We start from the raw sequence: 13440 nt of genomic DNA, 5'->3' as shown, positions 1-13440 counted from the left end.
CTCTCAATAAGTTGATGATTAAGGACAAATTTTGCATCCCATTTATTGATGATCCCTTAGATGAAATTCATGGAGAAAAGCATTTCACTAAGCTTTATGTTTAGGATACCACCAAATTAGGGTGAAAGAGGAAAACATTCCTAAGATTAATTTTAAAATGCATGAAGGTCATTATGAATTTCTAGTGATGTCTTTAGGTCTTTGTAATTCTCCATCCTCCTTTCAAATCCTTATGAACAATATTTTCAAACTTGTCCTACACAAGCTTCTGCTATTCTTCTTTGATGACATATTTGTCTACAATGAAGCATGGGGACCACACATAGATCATGTCAATAAGTCCTCGAAACTCTTGAGAGACAACCAATTATTCATGAAGCACCCAGAAATGTGCATTTTGGGATCCTAAGGTGGAATATTTGAGTCACATTGCAAGTTAAGAAGGAGTATGGGTTGATCCTAAGAAAGTGGAGGCTATGTAAGACTGGTACAATCCAAAATATTGTAGAGCTTGAGGGAATTATTATGACTTATAGGATACCAAAGGAAATCTATGAAAAATTATGGTGAAATTATGGATCCCCTCACTTCACTCTTTCAAAAGAATGCCTTTTTCTAGAAGTTGTATTAAACCTTTTAATGTTATGAAATCTTGTATAATATGCCATTATAAAGGATGTGTAATTAATAAAATAATCCTATAAAATATGCCAAATAAAGGTCGCTCATTTCCATATCCTAGTCAAGGCACTCCATGAAGTATGGGAGATGTTTTTTACAAGTCAAAAAAATTGGGTCATAAAACCTCCATCCAATTAATTGATGTCAACATTTACATTTCATCATCCTTCCAGCTATCTCATCCAAGCTATGCCCACATCATCTAAATCATACAAAGAGAGTGGCTCATCATTTGTATCAACTTTCCATGTCACCAAATCATCCCAATGGTTGTCGTAAGTGTTGTAGGTGCAAATCCACCCTCAAATGATGTTATAATCAACTCATAAAGTGACCAACAATGATATTTTTTTTTTTTATCTTTCCACATGACATGCTAGGGAAATGTCCAAGTATCTATAAATAACACCAAATTTCGTTGGGAGTTGTGATCAATGCCTCAAAATATGTGAACTTCCTAGTATAACGTGACACACCTTAGGAAATCCAAAAGTATCCAAAGAAGGCCTATTCCATGCTACAAATTGATTTACTTCAATAAAAACTTACTATTGATACCCATGCTGAAAGGGGGGACATGGGATAATAGACCTCATTGAGGACATTCTTGGGAAATAAGAAGAGAAGATTGTTATGGTACCATTAATACAAATTGAAATGAGAATGAAATGAAAGAACATGCAATATTGCATAATAAATACAAATACGATAATGAAGGGCGAGTATTAAGTTGAAAAACAACTTTGACTAATATATCAAATAGTGAATAACATTGCAATATAAAGAAAAATACAAAATTCCAAAATAATTATAGCTTATCTTTGAGATTAGATGTGACATCTAAAATAATTTATCTTTGAAACTAGCAAAACGCCCATAAAATGATGTTGACTCTATATTTTAAAATGATATCAACAAAAAAAATGCCAAGAAGAAAACCTTAACTCTAGATGTTAACTCTATATTTTAAAATGATATAAAAAAAAAAACACAAGAAGGAAAAAAACCCTAACCCTAACATCATTAGGGATGAGTATGGCATTGAACTATATGAATAAGATATCAAATATTGGGATCATAATTTTTCACTAAATCATCTCTAACATGTGACAAAGAACCTTAACAAACCAAATTTACTTTCATGTATAATTGTCCCCAACACATATATATACCAGAAATATGTTCTAAAACTACCAATATGAAAATCAAAATCAGGTTTGAAATGGCCCTAGATAAAAACTTCAATCAATAAAATATTTTCCAATAGATATGTTTTATGTTGAATATCGTATTATTATTTTTTATCAATATATTGAACCATTTATTAATGACCGATGATCTTGATTTGGTTATAACAATCGCAAAATTACAGTGATCTAAGTAATAGTATACCCTGAATAGTTTTAAAGGATTGAAACGGTGTTATAGGATTCACAAGCTTCATATATATAAAATAACAGTGGTTCCATAATATGATTGACTTTTTACAGCAAAATGCTTATGGACCTCAGAGAACGATCTGGAATGAAAGTGATACGAAAACACAGGGAGAGGAAAGTACGGAAGACTTGCTTCATCTGAATCGCATAACAGCACGCCGATTACAAACAACAAAGGAAGCTGAAATCATGCGATCATGACTAACTTCTTTAGCTAAGGAAGAAATTTATTTTCAAATCATAATTGGTGCAGTACTTGCAGGCAGCTAGAAGTGATGGTGGTGGTGATGTTTTTTGCCATGAGCTTCCCTTTTGTAATGATTCGCCTGCTGATGCTCATAGAAGGCATACCCCGCCGCTCCCACTGCAGCTGCTGCAGCAATCTCTGCCTCAATCATGTGCCTCTGAGCGTGCTCTGGATGTTTCTTTGCTTCGTGCATCTCGTACTGCATACACATATCACATATCAGTGTTTCTATTCAGCTCATAAGTATTCATATTCATTTGCATCTAGGGTTTAGGGTTAGTTCAATGCATCGTCTCTGAATGGAAAAATATTGATCACATACTAAAGATCCATAGAATTTATTGAGCATGGAACAAAAAATTTGGAGTTTTTCTGAAGTGAATTGAACAAAGTCAGTTATTTGAATTCCCTTATGTTCATCAAATTCTTCCAATATTTTGAAATTTGTAATAAAATTATGTTTTCTGGAATATTTTGGAATCTCCATTGTTTATGGAGGCCATAGAATTGACTTGAAGGTTAAAAGTTATTGGAATTTCGTTTAAAAAAAATTAAAAAATTTAGCAATATCAGTGTTTGAATCATGTTTTTTTTATAGTAGAAATAGAATCAGCACTATCAAAAACCTCTATGAAACCCTAAATATTGAAGTTTGATAGTTATAACCTAGATTTACAATAATACTACTGGAATTTATCAAAATTTTACCCAAATTTCCATAATTTTCGAGAAAAAAATTGCAAACTGGTTAGACTACGGCTATCCATAATGAATGAATATCACAAATGCATTTACTATAAATCTCCACCGAGAGAAGCTATGGCATATGAAGATTACAGAAGCAAAATATATGTTACCATTGCAAATGTTCCTGCAGCGAGTGCTCCCATTTCTGCTACATGCTCCATATGTTTATGATGCTTCTGTTCCTTCATGGCCCGCTCCTGCTCTAAAGCATACAGATCGCCTCTCTGGATCATCGGTTCACCATAGTAAGCAATCTCCGGCGTTCTGAATTGCTGATGGTGTCCACCATGGTGGTGCCCATGCTCGTGATGTTTGTTATGGTGGTGGTGGCCGTGATGGTGATGAGACATCGTCTCCTTGAAACAGAATTGGAATTGGAATTGAACAGATCACAAAAAAATGTACAGAATGACTTGTACAGCAAACACAATCTTGGATGGAGATGAGAGTGGGGAAGGGAAAGGAGAGGAGCCTCCTATATAACGGTGTTGGATATCGAACAAAGAATAGCGTGTAGAGTGTCTCACACGGAGTTGGAAGTTGAGAGTGGAAGGTGACCGGAATGGTAGGTTATCCACACGTAACGTTGAACTTTCTGTTTTCGAGAAAACTTCCATAGGCTATCCTTCCCAGAAACGAGGTGGGCGGCTGAAAAACTTGGTTTGATATCGTGATTAGTGAGGATGAAGTGCCGATGGATTAGCTTTATCAATAATATTTACCTATGACGATTCGATCCTGCGCCGTAGGTGAGGACCGCTGAACGAGGAGTTCTGTCTCATGCGGCGTGCGCATCAAACCTTAAACCAAATAAAATATATTGTTTTGTTTAAGTTAATGCATATCCATAGGAGATCTGGAAGAGGGTAGACTGAGTATGGTTTATCAAAACTGAAGTAGACGTGAGGGCATTATGAATTTTATATGATAATAATTAAAAGTAGGTTTTTCCGTTTGCGTTTCCAAATCCCAACAGCGTGGAGAAGGGGTGTAACAAGAGGAAAGAGCTAACCAGTCATATATTGGGTATTTAATGCCCTCAGAGCAGCACGCGACTTAATGTGATAACACGGGAGTGGGCAAATTCAGCATTAAATAATATTTGCCCGCTCCCGTGTTATCCAGCTAAGTTGCGTGCTGCTCTGAGGGAATTAAATACCCAATATATGACTGGTTAGCTCCAGCCATAACAAGATGTCCAAGAGTCACATGTTTGTTTATTTATTTAAAATGTTTGTTTAATTGTTTTTATTTTTCAGGTTTTAAAATTAATGCGTCACATGTTTGTTTATTTATCTAAAATGTATGTTTAAATGTTTTTACTTTTTACGTTTTAAAATTAGCTATTAATTTAAATATTAAAGATGATAAAGTCATTTAGGCCATATATATATTTTTTTTTTTCTCGATAAAGACTAATTCTATTAAGTAAAATATAGTACAGACAAGAGAAGCAAGAGACCGGCAGACCGGAAATGATGGATCCATCAACCTCGGTCCCGGAGGAAAGATTCAATCTCAAAGCTACATCAAATGACTTGGGAGCAAAGAGTGACTAACTGACTTTTATCCCATAGGAGCAGAAACTACAACACAGTGTTTTTTCCCTTTCTTTTTGTTGACTTTTGTCCAGCCATCATGGGGAGAATGAGCTAAAACAACTTGAAGACTGGAATTCTCTATCTTCGGGAACTCCTTTTCTAATTCAGAGGAGGAAGTCTCATGGGCGCGTTTCTGGGAGATTGTTGTGACATGGGTGTACCCCTTTGTATCCGTGGGCGGATCTATCGGCTGAGGCGCCTGGTCCGGTTCTGAATCGCTTTCCTCATCCTCTGAACTTGGGGAGCTAGAGCTCCCTGCTGGCGGCGGAGGACAGGGAGCCCAACGCTTGGGTTTGGTTTTTGCGAAGATGCCATTTTTCGTTCTTGCTGTCAGCGATGGGCAGGAGTTCTGCAGGTGCCTTGTTAGGTGACAATGGCGGCATCGGAATGCAGTGTTTTCGTAATCTAGAGTCTAGGTCCAAACAATGTCATTGATCTTGAGATTGATTTGCTCTGGCAGTCCCTTGCTTAAATCTAGCTCCACATATATTTTAGCATATGTATAGAGACCTTGCTGTTCCCTCTCGTAATTTCCCATTAAAAAGCAACCCAAGGTGTTGCCTATTTGCCTGTATACTTCTATGCGCCACAGGTGTATTGGGAGATTTGGAAGTCTGATCTAGACAGGGGCTTTAGTGATGACTGCAGAAGCTGGGTCAAAGTCTGGGAACCATGGAGTTAAGAAGAGGCCTGCTGAACCCATGAACTAGGGGCCTTCTTCTAAGGCCTTTTCGTAGTGCTCGGGATTATCGAACAACACTATAAAATATCCCTTTGCACATAAATAAACCTTGCAACGGTGAGTCCAGTTGTCATTGATCCAGTCATAAAGATCCTTTGAGCGTGGCCAGAGCCCATTGAATCTGCAGATGATGGCCCTTTCAGCGAATTTTTGGGTGTCGTCTGCAAGGTCAGAGTAGGATATCTCAACAGAGGGAACCTCCTCCAATTTGTCAACCAAAAAAGGCTTGGGTTTGGGAGGTTCAGGGGATGCGGGTATCTCAGAGCGGACTGCAGCTTTGTAGGAGTATGGAGGAGCAGAAGAGGATTGACCTGCAGCTCCACCTCTCAAGCGAAAGGAAAATACTAAAGAGTTGTTTTTTTTTTATGCTGTAAAAAGAGAGAGGAAGAAGATCATCGAGTTGTTTACCTTGGAAAATAAGTCTTTGTAGGGCTGAGGGGATCCCAAGTCTGTGCTCCAGATTTGCTTTGAGGTTCTGCACCAGATTTGTAGGGTTTACCCATTGTAGAATGGTCTTGCCAGAGATCTGTGCGATTTGAACCTGAAAGGGGGCAGAGGAATTTTCAAAAGATTTCTGGAGCAGCACGGGGCCAGAATCTTTTGAGTCTCCCATCTCTTGACGCAAAGGAGGCAGCAGGAGAGAAGAAATCTTCTGCCTAAGGTATCTTTTTCTCCAGCTCGGATCCGCTGCAAAGGGAAGGGCGACCGATCTGTAGAGAGACCCCTGATCAGTGGAGGGGCCAGAGCTGCGATGGCTATGTGCGCCTGTGCTCAACGCATGGAAGTTCGCCTCTTCCTTCGGCTCAACCTCCGCTTGGAGCTTCAACTCGGGTTCGCACCTCCGATGGATCCTGAATCGAGCCTCCCTTTCAGCAGCAAGTCTGCGCAGAGGCCAAGCGGCGGCCGAGGACAAGGAGGCGACGACGGCGGCAACTTCGCAGTTAGTGTTCGGCTCCGGCTCCGGATCTCTGCTCAATGCCTGCTTCTCAAGTGATGAGGAATGCTCCGGCCTTCTGATCTGGAATGGATCTTCCCCTTCAACGGCAGAGAGCCGAGGCCAAACGGAGGCCGAGGGGGCGTTGAGGCGGCGGCGGCTGTAGGGTTCATCTTCCAGTTAACTATTTAGTCCATATATTATTAAATAACATTTTTCATGTTTTATGCTTTTATTTTTAATTTTTTATTTAAATATAAAAATAATAAATTTAAATGATATTTTTTTTGATGTTATGGTTTTTTATTTGATTTTTTAATTATATATTAAGTAAAAATTAAAAAAATTATATATGTATATTAAGGTCATAATCAAGTTGATGTGGCTTTGAAAAGGATGCTTAGGATAAGGATTTGAGTTCTGAAAAGAGGTTTTCGTCCTCGCTCGTCTTTTGTAAGGCAAGAAAAGAGTTGAGGCTCACTGCAACAAGGTTGACTATGGATCGAAATTTGTAATGTCGAGGGAGAGAGTAAGTAATTTTGAATGGTCTAATGGTGACAAGCTGGTATAAAGGCCTGGAAAGGAATGGTGAAGCCAGTGGCTCCTTTTGCAATGCCAACCATTGTTGTTTTCCTATCAGAACTTGAGCTGGAAAGGAAAATGGGGAAAGCCTACTTGGCGACTATTGATTGGCAATCTCTATGGACAAAAGAAAGACCGTTGTTGTTTTCTACTGTAGACTGTTGATTGGCAAACACTAAGGACAAAAGAAAGACTACATTCGTTTTTTGTTGTGCTGACTTACGATTGGATATTCAAGAATGGTTTTCTGCCCAATGACACTCTCCCCTGGTTTACTCTCTCCCTTGATTGGCGGCTTTGGCGAAGTCTAATGTGGATAGTGGATGTTTTCCTGAAAGAAGATGAACTCTCAACTAATGTTAGAGTTATCACAAATACTAGGTATGATATTTGTCACCATCATTTTACTCATCCTACTTGTTAAAGACACCCATAAAGCATTCAAGCATAACAAACGACAGGTCCCCAAAAATGAGGTAAGCAACTCTTCCACAAGATTACAATTGAACAAACATGTTAAATTTTTTCTACACGGGGGGGAACTTCTAGAAAATCACTTGGAGATCAGCAAAGAATGTTTTATATGGAACTGTTACTGTTGTTGGCTCTGGTTCAATATTTGTTGGTGTCGAGTTTGCAATGTTGTGCGGTCATGCATAATTTGGAGGCATTCTAATCATTCTGCAAGAACTCCCTGTAGCAGTAACAAAGAATTCAACGTCAACTTACAGATGATGCTCATCCAATTTCAAAATTTGGTGCCATCAATGGTCCAGTTGAGAGTGGGTGAAGGGTGTTAAAATCCATCCAACAAATCTATAAAGAATTTAAGGAGGCTAGATTTTGGTCAATTGTTTTTTCACCTAGAGAATAAACCTTGGGATTTGTCCATCTCACAAAATTCCTCTGTTGGATCTAATCACGTGAGGCACATTTACACAAGAGCTTGGAGGACAGATCGTCCTGATCATACAGGTGGCCCATGTCATATTTAAAGACACATCAGCGACAAACGATTGACAGTGTTCAGGAATGAGTTATTGAACTTGGACAAGTCAACGCTAGTCGTCGTGCACTATGACATGTGGCTGGTGATTGGTGGTTGGGGCTCTCACCGCTTACATGGCAGGTCTACCCTCTCTATTAGAGAAGGTTGTGGACATCGAGAATCTTATTGACATAACCATCATCGATTAAACAGAACACCTAAACTATAGAATTTCCTACAAATTCTCTACAAATCTACCTCTGAGATCTATGTAGAGAATCTGACTATAGATTAACTCAATAATGAAATATACCAAAGCAAAATACTATAATCTACTTCTACTATGAAACTTGTAGAAGCTTAAAGATCGAGCTAAATTAGAGCTGAACACATATAACCATAAGAAGAAGAATCAATAAACATGAAACAAAGAAGAATACTCAGGGGAAAGCCTCAGCTAAAAACCTCACTATCTGTATTATCATACAAGGTGGAAATACATCAGAATTATACAAAGCTTTAGCTCTCACAGCTAGCCAGCTCTTAGTAAAATCCCACTGGATGCTCACAAGGCTTCCCACAAACCTTCTCCTCAGTCCTCCAAGCCTCCTATTTCCTTATGCTGTTTCTCCTGGGTGATCCTACTGTTACCAAGTGTAACACTAATCACTCACACTAATCTCACACCCTATAAAACTGTGCAATCCTCAAGGAACCTTACCTTGACTAGATGAATGAGTTTCCTTTATAGGAAAACACATGCAACTAATAGTAGCATGTCCTTAACGTTTATCTCAACTGGGTCTTTCTCAAAATAGACATGCATGAGTTTTTGATGAGAGAATCTTCAGTTATCTGGAGTACACTTGTTGAGTGCATGCATGCATCAACTGACTAATAACTCACAATTAGTTCCTCAAATAGTTTGGAACTAATTTAACTGGACTTAACTCAGTAAAATGAGCTAACTAATCATAACTCAAATATAACTCAATATTATCTCCTTAATTAAGGGATAATCTTCTTAATTTAAGGGATAATTGTTTCATGACTTCACAAAGAATTTTAACTTGAATTTCTCCAACTAATTAACTCAAGATGAATTAGTTAATTATTTTTCAAGCAGCTAGTGAAACTAAATTCGAATTTTAATTCAAGGACAAATTAAAATTGGAATATCTGGATTCTACTTTTATCATTTCTTGTTGCTATTTTCAACACTCCGTCTCAACAAAAAAGGAATTCAACTTGATCCCGATCGTGAACCTTTGGAATGTTCTGCATCCAACACTTCTCTCTAGTGTTGTTTCTCTAGCAACTCCAGAAACAAAAAAAAAACATCCAACCTGAATTAGTATGATGCATCTATCATCAAAGTCTCTAACTGCTATTGCCTCTGTCAACTGAAAACTTTGCGCTTCTGCTGACTCAGCCTTTCTGTATTGTTGTCAATCCTTCTCTGCACTCTTCAGTATCTGACTGCTTTAGACTCTGTCACTTTGATCTCTGACTACATCAATCCCACTGATTCCTCCCACTACTATGTACTTTGGGCTCCCATAGCAATGTACGATCCATGAGATAAAACCTCTCAATGGACCCTGCCCAATTTCAGCCTTCTTGGGGCTATTACTTCACATCGCCCCACCTCACACCTAGAGGTATGGCTGCATGTGATCCCTCTGCCCACTTAGATCGAAATTTCCCCCTACTGGAGGTCTCTGCATGAGTGGATGCCTCCACTCGGTCTCCTCTCAACTTCTCCAATTGTGGCTCCTCCACAATTGTCTAAGACTTCTTCTGGGGCTGTATGTTGAGAGGTAATTTACTCTCCCTCTCAACCACCAAGTCTCTAACATTTGCCTTGCTCCTAAAGGCTTTTCATGCATCTTTAACCTTAAGAGAATACAGGTTCTTGACTCGTGAACTGATCTACTTTACCTGTCTCGTGGTGATGTGTCTAAGGAAAACCTTTCCCTTACTGAAGACAACATCGTAGCCTTTGTCCTCCAACATTGCGATCGATACCAAATTCTTCTTCAGTCCAGGCACATACTTCACATCTGTCAAGGTGATAATAGCTCCATGCTCCCTCTAAAAAGCAACCGTGCCCACGCCTAAAACAATATACCTTTCATCATCACCCATCTCTATGCGAATCTTGACGTCTTTCTCCTCCAAGGTACTGAATAAACTTTTATCGCCGGTCATGTGGAATGAGGCTCCACTATCAAGAAACCAACCACAACCCATCATTGATGATACCATGCATACAATGAGGGTAAAGTCCATCTCAAACTAAGAGGCTAATGCCTCACCTTCCAATCCTTCCAAGGATCCCTTCTTGGACTTCTTCGATGGGCAATTAGTCGCATAATGACCCATCGCATAACAATTAAAGCATCTCACTTTAGACTTGCCAACCTTCCTCCCTCCATGAGAAGAATTCGATTTGGAATGAGAATCTTTCTCCTTCCCTTTCCTTGCCTTACCTGCTAAGGAAAGATTTTCTTCATCATCCTTGGATGAATAACCATCTCGTATGCTCCTCCTGATCTCCTCCTGCCTGAGATCCGACCACAGTCATTCCCAATCCAACAGTTTCTCTCTTTCATTTACAAAGTCCTAGTAGCTATTCCAACTCTTTGGAAGGCCGAGGAGCGTGAGGCTCACCATATCATCATCAATAGTAGTTATTCCCACACTTCCAAGCTCATCTCTATAGGTGGTGAGCTTGTTCAGATATGTGGAAATAGTATCGCTATTCTCCATATTGATTCTCCAAATCTTATCCTTGAGCGCCAATTTCCTCTGGTCGCTACTATTCTGGTAGAGGTCCTTCAATGTCTTCCACATTGAATATGGAGTATCCTTCCCATGGAGACTCGAGACAATATGGTCTCGAACTCCCTCAAGGATGATCCGTCTCACCCTCGCCACACACTTCTTCCACTCAACCAACTCTTGTGCATTAGTTGAAGCTGGCTTTGGGATTTCTCGATCAATGAAATCCTTCAAGTCGTTGTCTTCTAATACAGCCTCAATGTGATCTTTCCATGCTATGTAATTCAAGTTGCCATCCAAGGCATACTCGAGTCTCAAGCCATAGAATGCCATTGACCAACCTAAAGTATGAGATGAATTCGAGTTGCACCTGCAACCTCAAACTTCAAACTTCGAATTCTCTTCTCCATATACTGTTCACTGCTCCGATAAACTTGGCTCTGATACCATGTAGAAATTTCTCTATGGATCAACTACCTTTGATACCATGTAGAAATTCTGCAAATTCTCTACAAATCTACAGTTATATTTTCTACATATATCTCAGGGTAGATTTGCAGAGAATTTGTAGAATTTCTACATGGTATCAGAGGTAAATGATCCATAGAGAAATTTCTACATGAAAAACATATAAAAAAGGCTCATTCCTTTGACTCACAAGGACTTCCAAACTCCTCCCACCATAAGTTGCAACCAAACAACCATTCTAGAGCTCCGCTCCACTCAAAATACTGGCATGCAAATAGGGATGGCAAGAAATTGGGGGATCTCAAAAAGCTCCCAAAAACAGCAAGTGAATCAACCCTGCAGAAAATATTCAGAACATAGTGTTGGGTGCTTATGGATATTGGGATGAAGTCAAAAGGCTAAAACAAAAGGCCCTGGTGGGCAGGTGGGTCTTCAATTGCATAATCGGTCAACAAATGAAAGTATGGGTAAGGAAAAGATGGTCTTCCATTCTAAAATGCAGACCTCAGATCATGATGCTTCAAAATGGGTGGTTTTCATTCCACTTCACACATCCGGAAGACGTAGATCTCATATACAAATCCCCATGGGTCATGGGGAGAGGTTTCCTATCTTTACAAAGATGGAAATTTGGTTTTGATCCTGCAAAAAACAAACCATGCAAGAACATCATATGGGTCAAACTTCCTGGGCTACCTCTTGAACTCTGAAACAAAGAGGTGATTTCCACAATAGCAAACAAAATTGACAACTTATTCTACCTAGATGAGGGTAGCCTTGGTGGTCTTGACAAGAAAACCACATGGTTTTTTTATTGAAACAAACTTGTCAAGGAGCCTTCTAGCAAAATTTGACTTATTTTGAGGCCCCTACTCCCAAAGGCAAATCATAGACTACTAGGGAGTCCCTTTCCACTGCCTATGTTGTCATAAAATAGGTCACTTTTTGGAACACTACCCAGATCGTCACAGATGGGGAAATATGGGTCGGTCATGGGAGGATCTTGGGGAGAAACACACATAGATACACTTAGAGATGGGAAATCCACCCCTCCCTCCTTTTTCCCCCATTATTTATTTTGTTCTTAAGGTATCCCCCATGCCTTCAACTCACAGCTCGTCATCTCCTAGTAGCGCTTCCAAGAAAATAGTCAAGCCCCCACTCCCATGCTTGCCTCTAATCCCTCCTCCAACCCTATCAAACATCTCCCCTCATCGTTGTAATCCTATTATCAAATCATCAACCAAGTATTCTTCTCCAATGACATGAAGGATAGATTCTCATAAGAGCCCTTCACAAAATTTCAAACTTATTAGATCCCCTGAGGAGGAAGATTCCATTCAATACTATAACTCTCCAATCAAATTTGGCTCCCCCTCTATTCATTCCTTATCTCCATTCTCTGAAGATTATGAGTGGGAAGCTTTAGCCCAAGACTCTCAGAGCAAAATGGAACCACTATCAATCAAGAAATATTTTTTCACTGATCCAAAGTCTATGAATTGGGGGAAAAATGTCACCAACTAGGGAAAAAAAGGGGCCAAATATAAAAAAAATCAAACTGCAACATGGCCCCTTCAGATCCTATGGAACAATTCAAAGACCCTTGGGTGGATAAGACAACTCCAATCCAAGATTCCACAGTCATCAAGGTTGGGCATCTTGATGCCAACATTTCAGTGCCTCGAGACCTTATAGCAATGACTCTTGTTCTGTCATCACTAGAATGATTATATTGTCCTTGAATATTTAGGGCCTGGGTTCAGTCTAGTAAAGGAGAGGCCTCAAAGCATTATGCTAATTCACAATTCAAATATGATCCTTTTATAGGAGATAATGCTCAGTAAGGAACAAACCTAGGAGATTCTACTTCAAATTCACCCAAATTGGCATGTATGCACCACTAGTGCCTCTGATATGTCTGGAGGCTCTGCTGCACAATGGAACCCTAAAAGTTTCATATTTACGGCCTGTAAATCCACAATGGGTATTATCCTATCTTCTTTTCGAATTGGGATCCCTTGTAGATTTTGGATAATCAATGTCTACGCACAATACCAAAACTGGAAGGAACATTGGTCTCAAATTGAAAATAGTGGCATTCTGGACTTCGTATCCATGATTTTAGTAGGATACATAAACCTCACTATGGAGAATTCATAGGTTTGGGGATAAGAGAGCAGGCCAAACACTCTTGCAACTCGTTTCAAGGATCTTTTCTCCTGAA

The 13440-nt window shown here is 39.3% G+C and overlaps 1 protein-coding gene across 1 annotated transcript; it reads right to left on the bottom strand.

Annotated features, from left to right (window-relative positions):
• Positions 1-2106: 2106 nt before the first annotated feature.
• LOC149201080 (uncharacterized) lies at positions 2107-3551 on the bottom strand. The gene is made up of 2 exons (XM_089399673.1): positions 3225-3551; positions 2107-2566 (listed from the first exon to the last, which is right to left on the bottom strand). The coding sequence occupies exons 1-2, from the start codon at positions 3462-3464 to the stop codon at positions 2387-2389; spliced, it is 420 nt and encodes a 139-aa protein (XP_089255799.1). The 5' UTR covers positions 3465-3551; the 3' UTR covers positions 2107-2386.
• Positions 3552-13440: the final 9889 nt, after the last annotated feature.

Source organism: Pinus tabuliformis, chromosome 2_1 (genome assembly GCF_031772625.1).
Source record: "Pinus tabuliformis cultivar Carrire ecotype Pingquan chromosome 2_1, CPIR1, whole genome shotgun sequence".
Lineage (NCBI taxonomy): Eukaryota > Viridiplantae > Streptophyta > Pinopsida > Pinales > Pinaceae > Pinus > Pinus tabuliformis.
The sequence above is the reverse complement of the archived record's forward strand: the minus strand, read 5'-3'. Positions and strand labels throughout refer to the sequence as shown.